At 36.1% G+C, this 25888-nt stretch overlaps 1 protein-coding gene across 1 annotated transcript in view; it reads left to right on the top strand.

Annotated features, from left to right (window-relative positions):
• Adam23 (ADAM metallopeptidase domain 23) overlaps window positions 1-25888 on the top strand; it is a 164187-nt gene that overhangs the window by 104668 nt on the left and 33631 nt on the right. The window contains exons 11-18 of the mRNA XM_027941896.2: window positions 2047-2210; window positions 3145-3229; window positions 4172-4262; window positions 6847-6895; window positions 8978-9077; window positions 12217-12288; window positions 12880-12969; window positions 14248-14328. Of these exons, the coding sequence (XP_027797697.1) occupies window positions 2047-2210; window positions 3145-3229; window positions 4172-4262; window positions 6847-6895; window positions 8978-9077; window positions 12217-12288; window positions 12880-12969; window positions 14248-14328 (732 nt within the window). The remainder of the gene's footprint in view (window positions 1-2046; window positions 2211-3144; window positions 3230-4171; window positions 4263-6846; window positions 6896-8977; window positions 9078-12216; window positions 12289-12879; window positions 12970-14247; window positions 14329-25888) is intronic.

The raw sequence follows: 25888 nt of genomic DNA, 5'->3' as shown, positions 1-25888 counted from the left end.
ATGTGCAATGGTCAAATCAGGGTAGTTAACATTTCTATCTCCTTAAACATGTAACTTTTTTTTCTTTAGCATGTAATAAATGTATAGTCTTGCTTCTAAGCAATATCTAAACCTTAGTATCACCAGAGTCTATAAGGGACAAAAAACAATGGATAAAATTAGCTACCTTAAGGAGTAAAAATTATACTGACAAGTAGAATTTTGTTAATAAAATTAATTCTAATTTTTTTTAGAATATGTGGCGTTAGAAAAGAAGAACTAATAGATTGAGGCAGAGTGTGTTTGGAAAATATAGATAATAGAAAAATAATTTTAAAGGGAACAAATTTGTTACCTTAGTATTCTCATTAGTGAAATGTTTCAGACTTTATTTCTAGATGACAGAATTAGGTGCAAGTCTCAAATAAAACTAATTTGAAATATATATATATATATATATATATATATATATATATATATATATATATATATTTTTTTTTTTTTTTTCCTTGAAAGGCTTCTAATTCTTCAAATCCTTACTATTGTTATGTTCCCTCCCCCCGCCCCATTTTATGTTACAAAGAGTGATTGTTAAGATTTCCTTCCTTTTTCTGCTTTGGGTAGGAACTCTGTAGAGCTGGATATTAAGCATTCTGTTCCAATGAATAATTCAATTTGACTAGCATACATTAAATATAGCATGCTACTTTATATATTGTAATGCAAAATGCTATTTTGTTCAGCTAAATGCATTTTTATCTGATATTTATTGTATGTTCCTTCTTAATAGTGAAAAAAATCTTTTATAACTTGCTGAGCATCTAAGTGATATTTATTGACTCCAAGGAGCTGTCTTCTTTTCTGCCTTTTAAACAAACTAAGAACCTCCAGCCATATGAATTCTCATAACATACATTATGCATACCTAGCTTATGTTATGTGCCTGGTGGCCACTGAGGAAATGAATAATATGAATGGATGTGCATAGAATGTATAATATAAAGTTAAGCTTGAACCTCTGAGAGCCAGTGTACACCTGGTCGATTAATTTTAATTTCAGGTCTTGTCAATCTTCTTAGAGGAAAGTTGTTAAGTGAAAATGAAAAAGAGAATCATAAACACATCATTTTCCCTGAAAAAGCTGTTTACTTGGTAGCACGTCTTTGTTAGTCATTTCAGCATGACTGAACAGAGTCACATCTTGCAAAGTGTCATTGCCATATAAGGTTCTGGAGCTGATCACTAATTTTTAAAAGACATTACGCTTAACTCAGTTTTATGTAGAGTCGTGATAGCTTCAATTTGACAATGGCATCCTGATGGTCCCCTTCAGTGTGTTCACAGATCAGCCATTGTTTTCTTAATTCGTTGGCAAATAAGACAAAATGGAAGCACTCACTGAAGTTGCTTAATTGTGTAAGTTATTTGGTTTGGGGGCCAAATGTAGAGAAACAGAGGAGAAGGGTGACAGTCTAAATATTGGGAGTGATCCTCCCTGTGGCGAGGGTGAGGTGGCTGATATAAATCTGCTCTTTTCCTCTTCTGATCTCAGCTCTGTGATCGCTTCCCTGTATTATTTTACTTTTCATATAGCATGGCTCCAAGGACAAGCCAGCCACTGTTCGTTGGCCTGTACCAATCCTGCAGGAGTAACTGGTTATATTGCACTTAGAGCCACTCCATCACACTCAGCCTGTTGCCTCCTACGAGGTTTGAAAGGGGATTTTTATGAACCCTGTTCTCAATTTATGTCCTGACTTTAGAATCTTGACATCCCTACACCTGACTCTCTATACCCTCGTGAAATGCTAGGCCACCAAATGTACAGATCGGGTGGAAATAACCTTATATGAGATAAGGTGATGTGGGACTGACTTATATAGTTATTCTTTCTTTCTTTTTGCTCTTGGGAAAGAGAAAGGAAAAGCAGTTTCTCTGTGATGAGCTAATTCTGACCCCGTGTTCTCTCACCTCCCCCTTCCTGTCCTTCCGCTGACTCTGACTCACTGATCGTGCATGTTTGACCCAGTGTTTTCCTCCTGCACCTGTCCTGTTGTATACCCTTAGATTTACAAGGAGCAGCTCAATACCAGGGTTGTCCTGGTGGCCGTAGAGACCTGGACTGAGAAGGATCATATTGACATCACCACCAATCCTGTGCAGATGCTCCATGAATTCTCCAAATACCGGCAGCGTATCAAGCAGCATGCTGACGCCGTGCACCTCATCTCGTATGTACCTGTTTAGGCTTCTGTTATAGTCTTCAGTTTGACCTTTGTCTTTATTCCTTTGTGGTGTCAGTTAAATTATGTATCAGAAAATAGTGACTTGAACAAGACTGCTGTTGGTGCCCCTCTCCATTATCTAGGAAGCATAGTGGTAGGATCCCAGTGCTGGGATCCCAGTGCTGGTTCCATGGCCATAAGCTCTACCTTCAGAGCATATAACTTCCATCCTCAAGGTCAAGTCACAACCCAAGATGGCTGCTGGTGCTCCAGCCTTCCTTACGGGCAGTTGAGTCAACTTTTGTAAAGGATATTTCCTGAAAGTTTGGATGCATCAATTTCACCAGCAAATCTTTTGCTAGATCTTAGTCACATGGCCAAAGGCTAGGAAAAATGGTCTTTGATGAACCACCAAATAATATAATTGAGTTTCCTCACCAAGGAGGAGGAGTACTATGCTTTCTTTCTTCCTGTAACAAGCTGTTACCTTCCCTGCTTATAGTGAAGACAGTCTTCTAACATTCTTCCTAGAATCAAACCAACCAGTGTACTCCTTATTCTCCCCATCTTCACCCTTTCTTTTCTTTTCTTTCAGTCTTTAATTATCAATTTATAATGATCAGTAATATTCTGTAGAACTACTAGATACTCTCTTCTAGAAAAGGATCTAGAGCTGTGGTCTGTTAATCTCTGTATCTTTAATTCCTGTGCTAGTACTTGATGCTTGCTTGGTGCTCAGTTAATGCTGGCTCAACTGAGATTGTTTTATACACCATAAAGGTATTTTGGCAACATAAGTTTAAAGTGTATTTAAAAATACCATTTTTATTTCCTAAGGAGGATGGTTTTGGGGTGTTCAGTGTAGGAGAGCAGACATGTTTAGGGAGCCATTATATGGGAGCCATTACATTGGTTTTCTAACAGCATTTTTTCCCTTAAGGCGTGTGACATTCCACTATAAGAGAAGCAGTCTGAGTTACTTCGGAGGTGTCTGTTCTCGCACAAGAGGGGTTGGTGTGAACGAGGTAAATTTTGTCAGTTTTCCTTAAGCAAAAATTTTTCTTTGCATATGCTCACTTTCTTCTTTAGGGCCAGTTTACATTCCTTCTCATGCTTGTTTTAAATTCTGGTGTTGAGAACGTGGCATGAGTGGCTTAGATTAATCCAAAATAGATGGTAGGATTCATGATGATATCCTTGGGGTATGATAATCATAGTTTTGCATACTTATCAGGTAAATGCAAGCTGAAAACCAGCTTGGGAGGTTTTAGGTGTCTATAGAGAAGATGTTAAATTTTTATAAGCTTTTTAATCCTTTTCTTATAATTTTTAAAGTTACAGTGTGCTCTTCTGTCCATGTTAGATTAAATTCATTTAAATCAAAGAATTTACAGTAGTATTGTGGGTTTTTTCTCCCTATGCATATTTATTCATCTTTATGCCTTCCACCTTCCAATCTGTAGAATGAATCAAAACAAATATTTTCTTAATATCATTGTTTGTATTTTGATACCTTTATTTTTATAAAGAAGATTCTTAGTTGGCCAAAGTACCTCAAAAAGCCTAACCAACTATATCTAAATTCTCATCAGTACTAGAATATGTTTTATCACGTTATCCCGATAGCCATCATTCAGTGGGGACCTCTTGTGACATAGTTGTACTAAATTGAATTTATTCTTGGCTTGATATGGGCTGAGTCAGAGACTAGTTTTTTGGGACTTGTCATTATATTTCCATGATAGAGCTTGTTTTGAATGCCCTGAGAGTTCCCTCTTAGGAGGAAGGGCCTTTTGCTTCTTGGGCCTAATTGCAGGGAAGAAGTGAGAGGGAGCATAGGCCATCTTTAGATGTTGTGAGGTTCTGCATAGGGAGTTGAGATGATATGTGGTAACAATTAAGAAATAATAACTAGCTTTGTGCACTCTCTCAAATGTTTCCCACACACTTTCAACTCTGAAAAACAGTATGGTCTTCCAATGGCAGTGGCACAAGTATTATCACAGAGCCTGGCTCAAAACCTTGGAATCCAATGGGAACCTTCTAGCAGAAAGCCAAGTATGTACATTGACCTTCTCACTCACTTTTGTGGGCCATTCTTCTGTATAATGCATGTCTGGGTAACACATATTTTTCATTCTGAAGCCATTATAAGTTTACCTGTACCATATCTCCTTCCTCTAAAACATTTTTAAAACAAGCAACTTAAGATAATTCTTAATCTAGTCCCCAGCTGGTGTCCCAAGATGGACACTACTGCAACTAAATATGGTGGAGGAAGGGGAGGGGAGGAGGCATGGGGGCAGGAAAGATGGTGGAATGAGATGGACATCATTACCCTAGGTACATGAATGACTGCACATATGGTACAGTGCTACTTCATGTACAACCAGAGAAATGAAAAGTTGTGTTCCATTTGTGTACAACGAATCAAAATGCATTCTGCTGTCATATATACCTAATTAGAATAAATAAATAAATTTAATTTTAAAAGAATTTAAAAAAAGATAATTCTTAATCTATTTGGTTTATAGAAATTTCCTCTTAATAATCCGTAAATCATACTCAGTTGCTCAGGACTTGAGTTGGCTCTTTTTCACATTGCAGAATTGTTACAATTAGGAGTGATGGATACTCCCATTCTGAGTTCTAACCAGCTGAGTATGGACACAAGATGGACACAAGATTACCAGATTGGTAATAGTATAGTTAGATTGGGAAATAGCTTACATCTAGAGTTAAAAAGGATCTCTCGCATTTAAACTTGAAATAAACTTACCTACCTAGTCACATCAGAAAAGTAGGAGAAAAAAGGCTCCCCTAGACCCAGCCTGTCCCCAGGCCTTTTAAGCTTGGGGCGGGTGAGATAGAACAGAATTCTCTCTGTTGGGCAGGCAGGTCCAAGATAGAGTCCATACAGGGTCTCAGATCCTTTCAATTAAAAAACCATGATGTTAGGCACCACTTTCTTCATCAATCAGATGCAAGACAGAAAGACAGGGCTGAGTTACCCAGTGGACTAAGTGTTTATGACCCGTCATCATTTTAGGGGCTCAGGAAAATTTCTAATGTCTTTTAAAATTATAATAAAGCCCGATCTGAATTATATTCCTTTTTCTACCAACAAAATAGTAAAATATAATTTTAATACTTTTTTTTTTTGTGGCAGAAGGCAAGTACCTATGGCCCACAGACATCATAATTGGTCTCTCTTGTGGAAAGAGAGACCAGTGTGTTCACTCATATTCACTTAGCTAGAAATTAAGTGGAATCCCCACTCCTCTGGGTAAATATGAGATACCAGGAATAAGAGGTCTTCCTTCCACCCCAATCTCCCCCCACAAAAAAAAAAAAAAAGAAAAGGAAAAATCTACTGTAGCATTGTATTACATTTTATACTTTTTTGGTCATTAATGCATAATAGTATGAAAAAATGAAACAAAATATATATACCCATGTGCTTACTGAATCTTTGATAGGTATCTTAAATATCAAGTACATGGTCATCACAGCTGTCTGGAGGCATTTTGCAAATCCCCATGAACTTTCTAATATCTTGCTCAAAGTATTTGCTTCTCCAAAGAAACACTCATTCCACATTAAAGGGATGTTTAGAATTTCATGAGCTGTCATGGAGACCTTAAAACCAGAAAGGTGTATAACTAGATTTATGGCCTTGTTTAAAATCCTAGAGGCTGGTGTCGGGGTCAGCTGAGAAGTATTACAGGGGTGGAGAGGCCAAGGAAGTGAGTTCATTCCTAACATCCACCATGCTCCTTCCTGTCTACAGTTCTGTCTTCTTTTGTGAAAAATGTTTGTTTAGGTAGCTAGTTCCTGAGTTCTAAGCTTTGAGTTAAAAAAAAAAATCCATTTGGAAGTCTTTCTTTAAAAATATCATCACGATAGAAAAGAGAATAGAAAAAAATAAATGAAAGGAAGAGCCCATTTTAGTACCAGCATGTCGGTTTCTGATATGTATATTAAACTTATGATTGGTATTTAAGTGATTATGTGCATGTCTGTTTAGACTGATCTCTTCTGCCAGACCTTTTAGCACAGTGTTCCTCAAGTCTCTGACCAATCCTGGCTTTGACTCAAGCAAATCAAATTCCCTGCTCTAATCACCAGTGTGACTTTATTAGAAGCACTTCAGTGCTAATTCATTGTATTCATGGAGAGCATACAAGCGCACAATCTCTGTGAATCCCAGAAACAGTCTGATAGAGACATAATTCCCATTTTAGAAGTGGAAATGCTGAGACCCAAGAATGACTAAGTCTCCTGCCTATGGGACCCTCTCATGTGGTGGAACTTACACTAGAACTCAGGCTTTCCAGTCTCTAGAGCCCTTCGGGTACTTCTCACTATACATTGGAACTAGGAACCTAATTGAGTTGTCCAAGTTAGAAAAATAAAGAGGGGCATAGTTTTATTTCCTGCCAGGTGTTATCTTAGGAAGCAATCTGTGCTTCTGGAAAGGATAAGGAAATATTGCTTAAGTGAAATAAATTTTGTCCTGAGACTACCTACCCATTCTCAATTCTATTGACATGGAATTGGTAATAAGGATTTATGTAGGCACTGTAATACAAATTAAAGATGTGACTTTGTTGTTTCCCTTTTTCCTGTTCCATTGGACTAGAATGTGACTGCACAGAATCCTGGGGTGGCTGCATCATGGAGGAAACAGGGTAAGTTTTTACACATGTATTTGACATAGGCCTTTTGCTAAAATTGCTACATGTAATCAGAGACACACTGTCTCAGGTACTGGTCTTTTAGGCTAAGCAGTTAGTGTAAATTCAATAATTAATTCTCTGATATTTTAAAGTGGTCAGGACTAATTCACTTTATATTTTAATTTTTAATTTAAGTTTGGTGATAAAAGTAAAATGTATTAGCTACTCTGCTTCTTATTAAGGAAGCACATTTCTATATGCTTCTAAGTTTAGGGGAGATATTAATTTTTTAGTACATTGGAATAAAAAATGGTACCCGATGCAGTCAATGAAAATCAATTTAGGCATCAGTTTACTTTTTAATGAATTATAAATATATATGCTTACACTAGTAAAAATTGTACTACAATGAAGCTTTTTTTTTTTCTTCTCAGATTTATTGTGTCAAATAGATAATGTTCTAGTGGTAAATGTTTGAACATTCACTCACCTGTTCTCTCTTTTCTTTTGAGGATACTTTGGAAAGTAGAGCAGTTGCCCCATAGCTACTGTTGAGTCAATGAATCCAGGCCCGGAAATACGGCTTTTTCCCAGGGACCTGTGCCCCATGCCGGCCACTGCCCCGAGGCCTCGAGGCATCCTAAGCTATAGCCCACTCCTAGTAGAGGGGAGAGATTTCCTTATTTAAGCCCCTCTCCTACTTCTTTTGCTCATTCTGGACATCTGCCCAACACATTTGGCAGGACATTGGTGTTCCTTCCAACTCTCTGAGTCTTATTACCAGAAGCCCCTACCCACCTGTGCAGGCCCCTTCTTTATTCTACCATACCCTTCCAGGAGTCCAATTCCTGGGCAGAGAGGTTTGCACAGTCAGCCCCCATCATCCTTGCAACTTTACAGCATATTCCTAGAAATGAAGTTTATATTCAAAACTCATAGTTTCCATTGTTGCATTACTTTTGTTCCACAATTTAATAATTTAAAGGTATACAGGCATTTCTGAGGACCGTTGTAGGAAGGCAGCGCTATTTTTAATATTAGTTTTACAAGGAGATGTCTTTTTTCTTTTTCAACTCCTAATTTCTAAATGAATTTTTGAACCGATTATTCATAGAATATAATAAAACTATTTAAGGCTAATGTATTTTTTCTCAAGTATATTGTTTTTGTAAGATATCACTGTCAATGGTGACAGGTTTTATTTACTTCCATAAATAACCCTCATCTCTCATATACTATTGTATTATATCCTGGAATAAGTAGACTGTCACTCTCAAATCAATTTCTGAGAAATCAGTATGTATGATTCACCTTAACCTTGATCATATAATGGCATACACACACACACACACACATTACACATTAATATGCATTTAAAGCATATAATATTCCCTGTGTGCTGACATAGAGGTATTAATTTGATTAAGTAAATCACAGAGAGGCTCATTTTATATTCCTGTTAAATTTTTCCTATCACCCAATAATATTTGAAATTGAGAATGAGGAGCTGTTATTTATGGGAACTATCCTAATTCTGTTTTTCCTGTGTATAGACACACTAAAAGCATATGTACACATAGGTGTATGGTCCAGCACATCTCTTTACAGTTTTCTGGTTTACCTGAGTCACTTTGTTGAAGGCTGAATTGTAGTCTTTAAAAAAATCTGTCCTCCCAACTCCTTCCTCCAGAATTGAGTCTTACTGGCTTAGGAGCTCCTTTTATTCAAGGCACAGTCAAAAGAATGCCTTTATTGAGACATAGCAAATAAAATGACCACACTTTAAAATGCAGCCTAGATGAAAGTTTTTGTAGTGAACTTTAAAAAAACTGTTTCAAGCAAGGTCACAAGAGGCCTTGAAAGCTGAGGAGGTTGTGACCTTGTCCCCAGTTCTGTGATTTTCTTTGTGTTTATATTTTTTACAAACTCACACAAACTTATTTTACAATTGGGACCATAAGTGCCTTGTCAAAATTTGTGTAGATTCATCTGGATTCAGAATAAACATTTTGTTCTCATTTAGAGGTTTTGATTTTCTTCTCTGATGACTGTTTTTGGTATATTATTTACATCATTGATGCATTATTTCCTCAGGGTATCCCATTCCCGAAAATTCTCAAAGTGCAGCATTTTGGAGTACAGAGACTTTTTACAGAGAGGAGGTGGAGCCTGTCTTTTCAATAGACCAACAAAGGTTAGTAACTTCAGAAGTGTAATTATCTCTCCAGTGTTTAACAATGTAACAGTGCCAGATAGCATATAATTGTCTTAGAAAGCAGGTTTCTTGTCAGTCAGATTAATGCTTAGTTATAAAAAGTCTTTATCATGTGGAAGATTGAATCCTGTTTGAATGAATGACTGAGCTATAAATCACTGTTCAGTTCTAGGTGCACCCCAAACCCTCTACAAAGCAAAACCCCTTCAACTTAATATCTTTGATATTTGCATGCACCTCTCTACTAAGAGACAGTGCAGTAGACTAAGAAAGTAACCCGTTTTTCATTGTTTCTAGGTGTCCAACTTCTTTCTCCTCTTTTTCATCTTTCTGTCTTTTTGCCTTTCTTCCCCTTTGCTGGCCTGCCTAACTCCAACACCCTCTCTACTTCTCTGCTCTCCCAGGCAGGAAACATTGCTAATATCAGCCAGCCAAAACATGATATTTCAGGATATTTATGGCTGCCATAAAGACCATAGGTATTTATACTCCATAGTCTCTCCACCCAGAGGAGGTCCACATTGTCCTGGCATTTCATCAGAACTTATATACAGTGTCAAAAATCCCTTATCCCTAAATCCTGAGTTCAAAAAACTGAAAATTTCTAAATGTGGTTTTTATGAGTTTGCAGAAAACAATTTAACAATACAACTACATTTAAAATCTGTATTTATCCCCCATAGGGTGAATGCTTGAAAGTCTTATTGCAGAAATGTTAATTTGTTCAATTGTAGGGTGTGTCCCAGGCCTCTTGGGACTGTTAGATAGAACATGGCCAATCATTATACTTTGATAAAATCCAGCAAAGCCAGAATTCTCAGACTTTCTCACTATAGAGCTTTTGGATAAGGATCTGCTTGGAAATAAAGTTCCTCAGCAGACAGAAAGATAGGATCAATGCTAATTATCAGATGGTATAGAAATTCTAACACAGCAAATTTCATATTTTCTTTAAAATACTGCTTTATAAGTCAAATACAGTTCATTACTATAAAAATGTTTTTAATACTTTGCAAATGAGATCAGTGGAATCATGTGAGATTTTCTTAAAAAAAAATCAGTGCTAATGTGAGTAACTGATAGAGTAACTCTCCATACCCATAATTAAGTGATACTGCTGGAGTCAGCGGATGGTAGCTCGATGTCTGATATCTGTATAAAATTTCAGTAAAGCTGTGGAAAAAAGAAACTGAACTTTTAAAGTGACCTTACATCATTAATGTAGGCTGCCTATCTTTTATGACATTGCTCTTAGTGCACCAGAAACCTGAAAGCTTTGAAGTGTTTGAAATGGGTAAAAATCAGTAATAAAGAAATGATGCAAGATGCTGTCATTTTTTAATTGCTGTATACGTGGCTGATTTTACCTAGCTTGCAGAGTACCAGCTAATTATAAGCATCAAGCTTGAGGAAATAACACTCACTGATTTGGGAAGGATAAGGTTTCATATATATGCATTATAAGGATTCATCATTGCTTTTCTCAAATTGCCAATGAGCGGGAAGACAATTATTGCAATAATTTGGAAACTGTATAAAAGTAACTATGTATACATCTTCAATTTTGAACGTTAGTAAATAAAGAATTATTTCTCTTCTTAAATTACATATTACAACGATTTTTAGAAAGCCCTGTGGATTCCAGTGGAAGAGTTTATATGTATATATCAAATAACTAATTTTTTCCCAAGTATTTTTAGTCAGTGAGGGTATATATATGCATGAGTTATGTGTTGTTTTCATATTATTAATGCGCATATTTTGTGTGCTTTGGGAATCTTCTCATCTGCCATATTTTTCATGTGGTTTGAGGTATGACACATCTCAAGATGGAGAAAAAGCCCAAGGAAGAAAGGACCAGAGGCCTAAAAGAAAGTGCTGATTGTGTTCTCACTGGCCCTTCCATTTTACATTTTATCCTAAGAGAGTGCTAACAGAGATTAGCACTGTTGATGTCACTCATTGAACTTCCCCCAGTGGAGTCTCACCCAGCTAGGGTGGGAGCTTCCTTGCTTCTTATAATAGTTTGGCCTTCCTGGAAGTGGAAGGGAGGTCAGGTCTTTCATGGGTAGACTTGGTAGAAGGTAACCTTTCCTCAGGGTGTATACAGCTGCTGGGGACAGAGTCTCTTTCTCTCTCTCACATCCAAGGCTCTGAGCATTTTGTGTTACAATGTGCTTCACCCAAGGTAATGATCATGCCCAGAGAAATCCTTCCCCAGGGAAGTGGGAAATAGGGCTATTTCTCCTAAGCTATGTGCTGCCTCAACAGTTGGTCCCTAATAGCATTTATCTAGAAGCAAGTTCATGACACCAATAGGATGGGTTATTCTAGAAATTTGATGGTTCTATCACTCCAGCTATGACTGAGATATTGAGATTTCCGTAGATTCACGCTTGTGTCTGCACATTCATCTAACATGTTTCAGACAGATACAGGTTTCTTTTCAATGAGGAGGATGGGCTTGGGTTTCTTACAACATTGTTTTCTAAGTTTGTTTGCATTGACTTGATTTTATGTATCACGTTTGGCTGTGACTGAAGCATATTTATCTTTTTTGACAATTTTTATGTCTTCTGATCTGCCTTGAGATAAGTCAGCAAATTTAGATATCTGTGATTCTTATTAGCAATACATTTTAGCTCCATTAGCAAATATGAAAAGTGATCTATCCCTCTTGACAGCTTATTTCCATAAAAAGTAACTATAATGCTAGAGGTCATCTCTCAAGCCCACTACCAGTGAAACCCCTTGGAGATTTCCCACCTTTCAAGTATGGTTTTAGAAGTGTTATTAGTAAGTGAATAGTGTTTCCCACCCAGACATCCTATATAAGATGACTTAAGGAACTGGGATTGTGGCTCAATGGTGGAGCACTTGCCTAGCATGTGCGGGCTCCTGGGTTCAATCCTCAGCACCACATAAAAATAAACAAAGTAAAGGTATTGTGTCCAACTACAACTAAAAAATAATTTAAAAAAAAAGATGACTTAATAACAGGTCATAGAACAATACCACATGATAGCTGGGTGTAGAGCTATGTATGTGGTCTGGTTGGTGTGTTGATTTTCTGTGATAAATTAAAATATTTTCCTTTTCTCTTCCTAATCTCTTTCAGCTATTTGAGCCCACAGAATGTGGAAATGGATACGTAGAAGCTGGGGAGGAATGTGACTGTGGTTTCCACGTGGTGGGTATAAGAGGGGACTCTACCTTCAGTACAGCTCCTCCAGCACTAATAAGAACAGTGTTAGTGAGAGGCGTCTCTGCTGTTCATTGTCGCCCCACTGCCTTTCTTTCTGACCTCTCTGATCAATACTCCTTCCCAACTCAGACACGCTAGCATTAGTCATGTCCTTATGGGCCTTGTCTGAAAAGGACAAATGGATTGTTCTAATCAAATTCCCTACCTCTTTAAAAATCCATGACTCATATCAGGTTGGATAACTTTTACCAAATCACAAAACATTTTTTTTTTCCATGCTCTTCATTGCTTTTGCCTTTATAAAACTTAACTGGGTAGTAAGAATGTTAGTAGAGCTAACCAGGGGTGGGGCATTGCTTAACAATTAGATACTCTTTGAGAGAGAAGTCCTTCCATAGGAGATCATGCTGTGCTAGGAAATGTGGCAGGAAGGGGACTATCATTGTTTAAAGTGATCTTTCTTTGCTAAAATATTTGCTTATAATTACACATGTTTGCTCACTTGGATTTTTGCATAAGGCACATGTAGAGAGAATGTCAAGAGTGGCTTTACTCATTTAAGATGTTTTTCTCTAGGAATGCTATGGATTGTGCTGTAAGAAGTGCTCCTTGTCCAACGGGGCCCACTGCAGCGATGGGCCCTGCTGTAACAATACCTCATGCCTTGTGAGTTACCCGACAGCTTCGTCTTTCTTTTAATTGACAGATTAACCAAATATCTCAGTATGTGCATTGAGCATTTGTGTAGCTTGTCATAAATGTGTGCATGCTGGCTCAATAATTTTGTAGAATCAGTAATTCCATCCAACTTTGGTGGTTCACAACATTTGCCTTTACTGTTACTCTCTATCCACTATCTTATCCTCCATCATCTCCTTAAGAAAATATACCTATGCAGCTTCCAAAATAAACATTGGGAGTTGCCCTACTAACACAGATGAGACTCAAACAAGTCATTGAATAGAAGAGGGACAATACTTGTAATCTTTTTGATAATAGGACCTACTTATAACTTTTACTTCAAAACTTTCCCTAATTCATTTTAGACCTCAAGTATAAAAGGTAGTGTTCATATTTTTCCACTTGGCTTTTTGAATCCTCTATGTAATCAGGAAAGCTAGATAAGAGCATAATTATGTATGTTCATATATGTGTATGAACAATTTGTGTGTGAATATGTGTGGACACAGTCTTCTATTTATAGTGATCCACAGTTTTTGAAAAGTCATTTTGATATTCCTTTTCCTAATATATGAGGCCTGTGATATTTCCTGTAAGTATAAAATTACATAGCTTTACTGATTTTTTTCAATACAGAGGGATATTCTATGGTACTATATTCTAGAAGATTCTAGCTTATTTAAACTTGCTTCATGCCCCCTACCAGATTATAAATTGCTTAAAGCTAACGAGTCTTTTTTCATGTTGTACTCATCCTTTCCCATATAAACAAAATGTTTTGTACATCATAGGCAATCACTGGCATCACTGAAGTTAATTTATGTAGATTCATTGTAATTTTATTGTATATATTTAGTTAAGGTAAGATTAACATTCAAGCTAAATATAAATTAAATAAATTAGTGCAGGTTGGAAATGTATATCAATCGTTTAGAGAGATCTTAAATGTTTATATTACAGTGTTTTGCTCCTCTGTCTCAAGACAAATCAGTGTTTCTTCTTTACATAATTTCCATTACATTGCTTTCCTAAAATAATATTTGGAGACAGTTCGATTGAAGCCTGAATACTTAATGCCTTGGCTGATGACTCATCTTCAGTGTAGACAGTCTCGTCTGGCCTTGTATCATCCTGTAGTTATTGTATTAATTCATCAAAAGAGACTGGTGGTGGTTGGTTACAAGAAGATTATTGGTGAATTTAAGAGTAACTTTTTCAAAGATTAATTAGTACTAGCTCCTAATATTGGGTTTTGATTTACAGTTTCAGCCACGAGGTTATGAGTGTCGGGATGCTGTGAACGGGTGTGATATCACTGAATATTGTACTGGAGACTCTGGCCAGGTATGGCAGACTGAGTTTTTGGTAATACATTGTACAATGTACATATTGAAACTTTCTATGTAGATTACATGTGTGAACATGTTTTCTTTCTTGTTTTATGTTTTGGCATGTTATGTTTTCTGGTTATTTTTAACTCTTCATCAGACTTTTATTTTAGGAAAGTTGGGCATGTTATTTTTGGACCTATACTTTTTTTTTTCCTTCCAAATTTCCCCTTCATAGGCTTTTTTAAAATTTATACCTTACTAATTGATTTTTTCCCCTGGACCTCACATCTTAAATAGTACATTAATGGGGCACTAATATACTGTTTCAAATATTTTATTGCTATAAACCCTGCCTTTTAACAACTTTTGGATGGGAACCCACTGTAGAAAACTAAGGACAAGCAGCACTGTCTTGGGGTGGACTGGGTGTGGAAGTCTGCCTTCCTTAGTCTCTTGATGCCTCCACCCCACTACTTAACCTTGGCTTCAAGGCTTTTACATTTTAGCATGATTTTCTTTTTTTCCCCTACTTTTTTTTATTGATGCATTATAGTTGTACATAATGATGAGATCTGCTGCTATACATCCGTACATGCAATGCACACAATCTAACAATCCAGTTTGACCAATGTCACTCCCCAGCACTTCCCCTTCCCTCCGCACCTCCCACCCCTTGATCCCTTTCCTCTATTGATCTCTCTTTTTTAGGAGAAGCCTTTGAGTTTTGATATGATTTTCTCTCCACTAAGTGATTATAACATTGTAATTAATGTTGCCTTCTAGAATTCCCTCTTTATAAAATTTTTTATGTTTTTGGTTTATGTCATATCATGCCAAGTCTTTGTTATTCAAATAAACATTTGTTGAATTATGTGTCCCGCAATGCTGTAAATACCAGGACATGGGAGGTTCTTGTGAAACCTACCTTCTGCCGGTATAAAAAGGCAAATAAGTAAATAAACATGTTAGATTGCATAAAGAAAGCTCCTGTGGAAAAAAAGGATGGCGTAGGAGCGTTAGCCAGGGTGATCAGCTGTGTTTTCCTAGGATAAGGAAAGATACACATAAGAAGGAACTAGTTTGTGAACAGTAAATGTAGAAGCTTGGCTTCTGCCAGAAATGGAAGGAAAGCAAGGAGAGTGGAAAAGATTCAACAAAATGTCAGGAATCAGGTCAGGTAGGAACTTGCAGCCATGGTAAGAAGTTTGGATTTCATCGTACCTTCATTTTAATTCTGATAACCCTTCAAAAACATTTTCCTATTTGCACAGTTATTGTAATTATTATTTTCTTGTAGATTTATCCGTTGATTTATATCCAGTGATGGATATTTAGATTTTGGAAGTTTTTTATTATTTTATTAGCATGGTAGTGAATATCTTTGTGCATTTTAAACAGTGTTTCTTGATTGAGGTAACTCCTTAGCATAAGTTCCCATCAGTAGGATTACCTTTTATAAGGTATCGTAGCTTCCAAGGGGCTCCCAACAGATAGAATACAGTTGGAGGCCAAAATATCACTTTTCAAAAGAGCGGGTTGAAGGCCATAGCTCAATGTGGGGGCTAAATGAGTCTCTTCATAAATCTTGGTTCTCTAACAGGGTACTGATAAAATCAGGTCCATTATGACCTCTCCCTGCAGGGGTAGGTCTGTCATGGAGAAGTAGTAGAGAATGCATGATTTATGTGGGCAGACTTGCTTCTAAGAGAAGAATGACAGAACAGAGCTAGAATTCCTAGTTTTTCTTCCCAAACTTATCTGCCAATCACCAATCACTCCACTTCCATGTGGTAGAAGTGAATCAAGGAGCGGAACAGCTGGAGTTAACACTGAGTGAGCTCTGTTCACTGGAAAAAAACACAAGGAGAGAAAGAAATATACATAACCATTTTTAAAGGTCTGTATATGTATTATCTAAGGCTTAATTCAAAGGGACCCTTTCAATGATATGGTATAGGGAAGTATATTCAGGCTGTGTGTGTGTGTGTGTGTGTGTGTGTGTGTGTGTGTGTGGAGAGAGAGAGAGAGAGAGAGAGAGAGAGAGAGAGAGAGAGAGAGATTGATTTTCATGCATATCTGTTTCTTATATTTAAATATATAAAATAAATATATAAACAGGTTTCTTTGCAGTTTTTCTATAACATAATGACAGAGTATGAGAACTGTGTGTTCTCCTTTTCTTGACAAATGTACTGACAATCCTGATAAACTATTTCACTGAATTATATTGTTAGTTTTGTAGAATAATATTATTTTTATAACCATCATAGATGGTTTTAGTTCTTTGTATTCAGTCTTTTTGGAAGTATAGTTTTCTCATTCCAATTTTTAACTCCTGATTTGCCATGAATTTACTGAATATAAGGCTTTTATAATAGGGCCTCTTTGTTCAACCTGATAGTCTAATGTCTAAGGAAAACATTTTTTCCTTTTCACTACATTGGCATAAGTTAAACATTTTACAGTTAAATTAATTTCTCATTGGCATATTAGAATAGAATATTTTCTTATTATTATCATGTAAAACATGATCAGAATGTTTTCCAAATGGACAATTGGAGTAGGAGTTAAAGTCTCTCAAAATTTTTCTTCTCTTCTTTCAGAGACAGTAAACTTTGAATCTAATTGAGACTGATAATTTTTAAGAAAATAGAATCTCTATAAATCAGTATCTATAGGTATTTTTTAATTTGCTATTTTTAGTTATATATGACAGTTGAGTATATTTTGACATATTTATATAAACATGAAATATCTTATTTTAATTAGGATCCTGTCACCTGCAACCTGTGTGAGGATGGAATAAGTAACCCTCTGAGGTGTGGGCTGGTTGGAAATAAAGAGTCTGAAAAAGTAATATCAAGAAATAAAGCATGGGGCTGTGGTTGTGGCTCAGGGGTAGAGCGCTTGCCTCACACAAGCGAGACCCTGGGTTCGATCCTTAGCACCACATAAAAATAAATAAATAAAACAAAGGTATTTGTCTAACTACAACTAAAAAATAAATTAAAAAAAAAAAAAAGAAAGAAAGAAAGCAAAGATTCAGGAAAATATTTGAAGAAGAGGCTTGATGGGTGGAAGAGACCTGATAGGTCTGATCCTAACAATGGGAAAAGCTCAGGAATGCTGTATTTATAGTGAAATGCACCAAAGGGATTCACTGAGGAGCTTCTTCAGGAAAACAGGATAAGAATGGGGAAAACAAGTTGTTTGGGGCTTAGCAGGTTATGCCCATCTCCAAGTGGCTGTGTTTGAACCTAGTGCTGTGAGCTGAGGCAGGGAATCAGCATGATCTGGGCTTTCTTAGACCAGGGAATTTCACCCAGGAGTCTCCCAAAAAGTAGCCTCCCTGCCTTATGATGGTTCAATCAAGCCCATAATTTATACACAACTTCCAAATTCCCCCCTTATTTACTTTTTAAATGAAAGCAGTGTGCACTTACTTGGAATTCCTGGATCTTTGTTCTGAGAGGAGGACAAACTATTATCACGACACAAAAAAGAATTAGTAGCAAACATATCATTTCAGTAATATGCCATGCAGAATGCTTCAACATATTTCCAGGAGTAAAGCCATTTAATTCATGAAGTATTATTTGTGTAGCTGGAGATGCAGGGACCATGAGATCAATTTTGCTTTTCTGAATATCCTGGATGTGATGATGTAACTTCACAAGGTCCAAGTTATTATTATTGCTATGCCAAATGCCCACTAGATGATTTTTTGACCTTTTCCCAATTCCACTGGGAAGCATTATTTTGTCTGCAGCATTGCAAACATATTTATAGCTGGCATGACGGCTAAGCCTTTGTTCAAATTTGAGAGTAGAAATTTTATTTCCTATATTTATGACAGTAGCTTTCAAAGCATTTAATTTAGTCTCAATCTTTTCATCAATATTTACCTAATACCTTCCAAGAATTATGAGGCTGAAAGCTCACCTGTGTCTGGTTAGCTGAGCATGTATCCGTTGCAAAACTTGTATCCGGGCATAAGCATATCATGGCCCTGAAATGTTAGCTGGGAGTAAGGCAAAGGAGGGTTGATGAAGAATCAGAGTTCCTTTCCCTCTATTATACCTAGTGATGCAGTTAGTCAGATTACACCTTTTACAAGTTACATGACATTTATTATCTTTTTTCTTTACTCTTACATTTCTAGTAATTAAAGCGTAGGAGACTGGATAGGCTTACAGGCCATAGCAGAAGCCCTCCTTCCAGTTCCTGCCTTTAGAGCCATCCGTATAATGGAGAAAATCTGAGGCTGTTATTAAATGTCACAGATCTTTTTGCATGTCACCTTCATTGAAAGTTAGAATATTACCAACGAATACTCCAGGGGTCATGGCATCCAGATGTAGCTGTCTCTTATCAATTCTTGGAGACCAATCCAAAATCTGTCCACCATTTCTAGAAACTTTATGTTGCATTGACAAGGCATCTGTGCATTCCATCCATTTAGGGAAGGTGCCAAATTCTATTGCAAAACTATTAGGGCAGCAAGGTACTGGTGGATGTTCCCTGGAAATAATTGGCCTGTTATGGGAAAGTCCCATACTAATCCTAAGATCTTAAGTACCAAGGGCCAGTATGATTGGTTGATCCAGGTCTCTTATTTGATGTCTTTTACTCAAAAGTTATTTTAAACAGCCAGCATGTTTATCATGAGACTAACATATAGGTGGATTCTCACTGTAGCCAATATGATTAAATCCAGTGGCATGAATAGGTGTAATGTGTTTGTCTGTGAAACTTCCCATTATATGAATATCATTAGTAAATACTGGGATGGATTCTTCAGTCCACACAGCTCGATGTCCTAAATGTGGATCTGGGAAATGGGTCCAATAAGTTTCTCCGTGGACTCCACTTACCTGACAGCTCAATAGAACCAGCATAACCACAAACATTGAGATTGGAGTCGTAATACCTCCTTGTTGTTGAACCATCTGCTCAGCCTAAAGTGTCAGGTCCTTCAGTCGTCTCCATGATGACAGGTTGGGTTTTCTGGAAATATACAAGCACAGCTTCTATCCTATATTATTACTGAATCTTGTTTATTGTATTGCTGCATGTGTGGCTCAGAAGCAGTGAGAATTTTAATATCATAATTAAAAAAGTTGTTTTAAAGATTTTGTGAGATTTAGTGGGGTTATGTGGGGGCTCTGTCCTCCCCCCCTTTTTTAAATTGTAGGAAAAGGTTGATATAAGCTGGAACATCATTAGCTTTAAATTGTAGAGAATGGCCCAGCACTGTACAAGTATTTAAACAGTACAAAGTGACTTAATAAATATTTTTATTTGGCCAGGAAAATTAGCAGAAGTTACCTGTTAGGCATGTGAGGATTGTAAAGTCAATGTTGTTGAGCTAAAGAGGGCAACATAGTAAAAGAAGACCTAGTTTTTACCAACAGACTATGATATTTTTCTATTAATGGGCTGAGCAACAAAATATGAAATGGGGTCGGTATAGATACTAAAAGCCAGTTTTATGACCTTATTATCTTAAATTAACTTAAGTTATATTAGAATTTGTACTTGTGTAAGGTATTAACAGATAATAGTTGTAAAGTTTGTAAGGAAAATACAATATGAAACTAACAAGAGTAAAAACATATTTAATTTTTATAATAGTTTGAACCTTTACTTATTTATATATAGTATTTTTTGTTTATTTTAGGAATATAATAATTTTTATAACAAAAATCTATATTTTGAACTTAATTTTAAATTAACTTGAATAATTATTTTAATCTTGAATGAGATAAGAGGCAGTCTTAAATGAGGTGGCCTCTTGGCAAATCTTAGGTGAGGTGCTTTAATTTGAAACTAATCTTAGTTTCTTACTTGAATATTATTTTATAAAACTTTTATATAACATTTTATGTATAATTTTTTAATTAATATGAATTGGTTAACATAATGTAACATGAAACAGACAAGTTAAGAGAGCTTTTAACCCCCTCTTTGAGGGAAAGTAGCAAAAGTTTTATATCTCATATTGTTAACCTTTAAATAAGTTAGGCTCTCTTTATTGTCCTTTAGAAATATAATTAAGTTTACTTCTCAGTGTAGAGAGTAACATAAAATTCTATAACTTATGTTTATTCAATTATAGAATATTAAATGACATAACTAAATTTCCAACTAAATTTTTATATTTGTATAAGTTTGTAAGAGACCACTTGTAGAAAGCTTTAGTATGGAGAGCATCAGCTTAGTAAAATCTTGTAAAGACTTGTTTATTTGGGAAATAAAAATTTATTTAGTAGATGTAAAAATCAATAACAGTATCACAATTATGCTGATTTTTTTATATTAAACAAATTAAGCTTTTAAAAAAAATTTTGAAATCTGGAATGTAATGTGATACTTTAAAACAACAGTTATTGTTTTACCAATATTGTACAAATCTTAATTCCTTTAAAACTAGTTTTTCTAAATAATAAAACTCCACAGACATAAGAAATTATTTTATTTGAATGAGAGTCGATTAATGTTTTAAGTGTTTCTTTCTTCTCTCATTCTTTATTTAGAAGGCCCAATTAACAGGGGTCTGTGTAAAGAACTTATCTGTACTTGTAAATAGGTCTTATGTCAGAAACAGCACAAAGCCAAGCTTTTCTTTTTAAAAGAGTAAAACATTTTAAGTAACCTTAGTTGATTGTGTTAATTATATATAACCAATTTAATTACATGTAAAATTTTTGAAATGTATTTTTTAAAAATTTCTTTTTTATAGTTGTAGATGGACAGCATGCCTTTATTTTATTTATTTTTATGTGATGCTAAGGATCGAACCCAGTGCCTCACACATGCTACGCAAGTGCTCTGCTACTGAGCTACAGCCCTAGCCCTTGAAATGTATTTTGTACAAATTTTATTTTAATTTTCTTAGTCATTTACAGCCTTTTACTTTAACAGGTGAAAAATTTGTTAGACCCTTATAAATAAATCACATCTGACAGAAAAGAAGCTTAAGTCCCAGCAACTCCATTCTCAGAACATAGAGAACAAAGGAATTATAGACCTTTTTTATATTAATCAAATTACAAACACATCTAACATTTAAATACATTTTAGTTAAGAATGCTTGATGTTTCTATATTTAGTAGATGATATTTTAGCATTGTTTGTAAATTAATAAGTATCTCCTTTAATAAAGACTTATATAATTAATCCCATTTATCTTAAATTTAACTTATTCTTAACTGTAAAAGCCAAGACATCAAACAAATGTAGATAACAGTGCTAATCATCTCTTTCCTATTGAATAAAATTGTTAGAAGCAAATGGATATAAAATAGGAATTAGCAACTTTATTAATTATCTGATCAGCTGGAAAAACCTGGGTTAATAATTTTAAAGACATCTTTATTTTCATCTGTCTACCCAATTTAAATTGAACCTTTTTTAAAATCGCATGAATGAAAGGTATTTGGATCCATTTTTTAAAAATTTTAATTAATGAATGCTCTTTCACCTATATGCCAGTTTTGGTACCCTGTGAATAACATATAGACAGGCAACAATAAAAACACTATAGACGAAGAATCAAAACAAGAAACAAAGATTCATAACTTTTATAAGTGAGGCTCCGCAGGTAGGAAACAAGACTACAGATTTTTATCAAAGCTTTTATTAGATTTGACCTGTTAGAAATTAAGATATTAGAGCCAATCAGACTTTTATATGATTTAATTATAAGGCAGGCCTATGTGGATGGAATAGCAGGTCTAAAATCTGATAATCATGAGGACATTGAAATAAAATATTGCAGATTTCTGGCTTATTGTCCTGATGATTGCTAGATTCACCCCCAGCATCAGTCCCTCCTGGAACTGGCCTTTGAACAAAGAGTGAAAAAAACCTGCATAGCTAAATAAAACTGATTAGAAAAATACATGAACTTAGAAACATCCAAAGAATGCAAAAGCCTGTAAAAAAAATCCTTGTTTTAAAGGAAAAGAAAACGTGTACGTTTAGGATCTTTCCATATTTCCTCTCCCGGTGCTGTAGAATTAGAAAAAGAGGTTATTAACAAAGAAGCGTGGTCAAATCAGAAACAGTTTGAGTTTTAAGGTAAACTCTTTTGATGTTGTTGTTGTTGTTGTAAATCCTGTAGGATCGCAGCGGCAGCACAGATATAGTTTTGGTTTGTTTTTACAACGAGGCAGCAGCCTGCAGTTTGTGGCCAAATCACTGTTAAAATATCTCCCTCTGGAGTTTTATCTCCTGGAAGGTTGAAAAGTTCTTCTAAAAAGCATCGTGGAGTTTGGGCTCCTTCCTTCACTTCCTCTTTCTGCTCTCATAAGCAAAGACTGAGAAGGCAGAGGGTAGAGAAAAATGCAGGGGGCTGAAGATTCTCCCTTAGTTTTTTGTATTCTTTAAAACCAGAAATTGAGTCAGAAACCAAACATTTTCCATATTACAAGGTGGATAAAGACAATTTTTAAACCACAAGATAAATGCTCCCACAGGAATTTTATCCGGTCTCTGGGCTGGAGAACTAACACATAGCTGTTTATCAAATTTCTTCCTTTCCTGGGCTGCACTCTCTGTAGGCAAAGAAGCTTCAGAAGCCAGGCAGTCTGGTAGCCTCTGACAGCATTCTTTTTTGTTGTTGTTCTAATTAGTTATAGATGACAGTAGAATGCATTTTGGCACATTGTACACAAATGGAGCATAACTTCTCATTCCTCTGGCTGTACATGGTGCAGAATAACTCCAGTAGTGTAATCATACATGTATATAGGGTAATAATATCTGTCTTATTTTACCATCCTTCCCATCCCCACAGACCCACTCCTCCCCTCACTTCCCTCTACACAAAGTTCCTTCATTCCCCCACCTCCGTCCCACTATGGATCAGCATCCGCTTATCAGAGAAAACATTCAGCTGTTGGTTTTTTGGGATTGGCTTATTTCACTTAGCATGATATTCTCTAGTTCCATCCACTTACCTGCAAATGCCATAATTTCATTCATCTTTAAGGCTGAGTAATATTCCATTGTGGATATATTCCACATTTTTTTTTATCCATTTATCTCTTGAAGGGCATCTAGGTTGGTCCCATAGTTTAGTTATTGTGAATTGAGCTGCTACAAACATTGATGTGGCTGTGTCACTGTAGTATGCTGTTTTTAAATCCTTTGCGTATAGACTGAGGAGTGGGAGAGCTGGGTCAAATGGTTGTTCCATTCCAAGTTTTCTGAGGTGTTTCTATATTGCTTTCCAAAGTGGATGCACCAATTTGCAGTCTCACCAGCAATGGATGAATGTACCTTTTCTCCAACATCCTCACCAACACTTATTATTGCTTATATTCTTGATAATTGCCATTCTGAGTGAAGTGAGATGAAATCTTAGATTAGTTTTGATGTGCATTTCTTTAATTGTTAGAGATGATGAACATTTTTTCATATGTTTGTTCATTGATTATATTTCTTGTTTTGTTCAGCTCCTTAGCCCATTTATTGACTGAGTTATTTGATTTTTTGGTGTTAAGTTTTTTTTTAGTTCTTTATTTATATATCCTGGAGATTAGTGTTCTCTCTGATGTGTATAAGACAAAAATTTGCTCCCAAAATGTAATCCCTCTCTTCATCCCATTGATTGTATTTTTTCTTATTTATTTTTTATTTGTAGTTGGACATAATACCTTTATTTTATTTATTATATGTGGTGCTGAGGATTGAACCCAGGGCCTCACACGTGTTAGGCATGTGCTCTACCACTGAGCCACAACCCCAGCCCCTGATTGTTTCTTTTGCTAAGAAGAAAATTTTTTAGTTTGAATCCATCACATTTATTGATTCTTGATATTACTTCTTGTGCTTTAAGAATCTTGTTAAGGAAGTCAGGTCCTAAGCCAACTTGATGAAGATTTGGGCCTACTTTTTCTTCTAGTAGGCACAGGGTCTCTGTTATAGTGTCTAAGTCTTTGACCCACTTGGAGTTGATTTTGAGCAGGGAAAGAGAGGTTTAATTTTATTTGCTACATATAGATTTCCAGTTTTCCCATCACCATTTGTTGAATAGGCAGGTTATCTTTTCTCCAATGTATGTTTTTGGCACCTTTGTCTCGTATGAGATAACCATATTTATGTGAGTCTGTGTCTTTTATTTTGTACCATTGGTCTACAAGTCTATTTTGGTACTAATACCATGCCTTTTTTGTTACTATTGCTCTGTGTTATGTATCCTTTGAAGTCTGATATTATGATGCCTCTTGCTTCACTCCTCTTGCTGAGGATTGCTTTGGCCATTCTGGGTCTTTTATTTTTCCAAATGGGATCATGATTGCTTTTTCTAGTTCTATGAAGAATGTCATTGGGATTTTAATAGGATGGCATTAAATCTGTGTAACAGTTTTGGTAGTATGGCCATTTTGACTATATTAATTCTGCCTATCCAAGAGCGTGGGAGATCTTTCCATCTTCTAAAGTCTTCTTCAATTTCTTTCTTTAGTGTTCGATATTTTTCATTGTAGAGGTCTTTTACCTCTTTTGTTAGATTGATTCCCAAGTATTTTATTTTCGAGGCTATTGTGAATGGGGCGGTTTTCCTAATTTCTCTTGCAGTGTATTAATCACATATACATAGAAATGCATTTGATTTATGGATATTGATTTTTATATGCTGCTACTTTGCTGACTTCACTTATTCTAGAAGTTTTCTGGTGGAATTTTTTCTAAATATAGAATTATGTCATTGGCAAATAGTGATAGTTTGAGTTCTTTTCCTCCATTCTCTCTCTCTTTATTTTTTTAATTTTTTATTTTTTTTAGTTATTGGCAGACACAACATCTTTGTTTGTATGTGGTGCTGAGGATCAAACCCGGGCCGCACGCATGCCAGGCGAGCGCTCTACCGCTTGAGCCACATCCCCAGCCCCTCTCTCTCTCTTTAAATCGACTAGCTACACTTTTCTATGAGGGAGGGCCTGACACCCACCTGACACTTTTTCCATCTGAATTCCTCTCAAGGGTCCCTGTTCCAGGTGCCATCTGTCATCCACAACCTGTATAGGAATGGAATAAGTAACCCTCTGAGGTTCTGGGCCTCCGGGGGGAAAAAAAAAAGTATGAAAAAAGTAGTATCAAGAAATAAAGCCAAAGATGCAAGAAAATATTTGGAGCTGGGGCCTGACTGGTGAGGAGACGTGATGGTTCTGATCCTAACAAAGGGAAAAGCCCGCAAATGCTTTATTTATAGTGAAATACACAAAGGTGCCAGAGTACAGCTGCATCAAAATAACGGGGGGGGGGGTGAGGAACAACTTGTGTACATTGATATAGCAGGAGTGGGAGCCGTTTATTGTAGGACGACAGAGGTATATATACATTCCACACAGCTTATCTTAATTAGCATAAACTCGATACAGCAGTCAACCAATAAGAAATCTCCACACTTAATGACTTGCTGGCTTTACTTCACAAACCACTCCCTCTGGCAAAGTGCCAGGCGCCATCCAGACTTGTTTACAGACTCTAACATTTGCTAGGCGCCATCCTGACTTGTTTACAGACTCTAATACAAAGGGATTCAGTGAGGAGCTTCTTCGGGAAAA

The sequence above is a fragment of the Marmota flaviventris genome, chromosome 11 (assembly GCF_047511675.1).
Source record: "Marmota flaviventris isolate mMarFla1 chromosome 11, mMarFla1.hap1, whole genome shotgun sequence".
NCBI lineage: Eukaryota > Metazoa > Chordata > Mammalia > Rodentia > Sciuridae > Marmota > Marmota flaviventris.
This window is presented reverse-complemented; position numbering and strand designations above follow the sequence as displayed.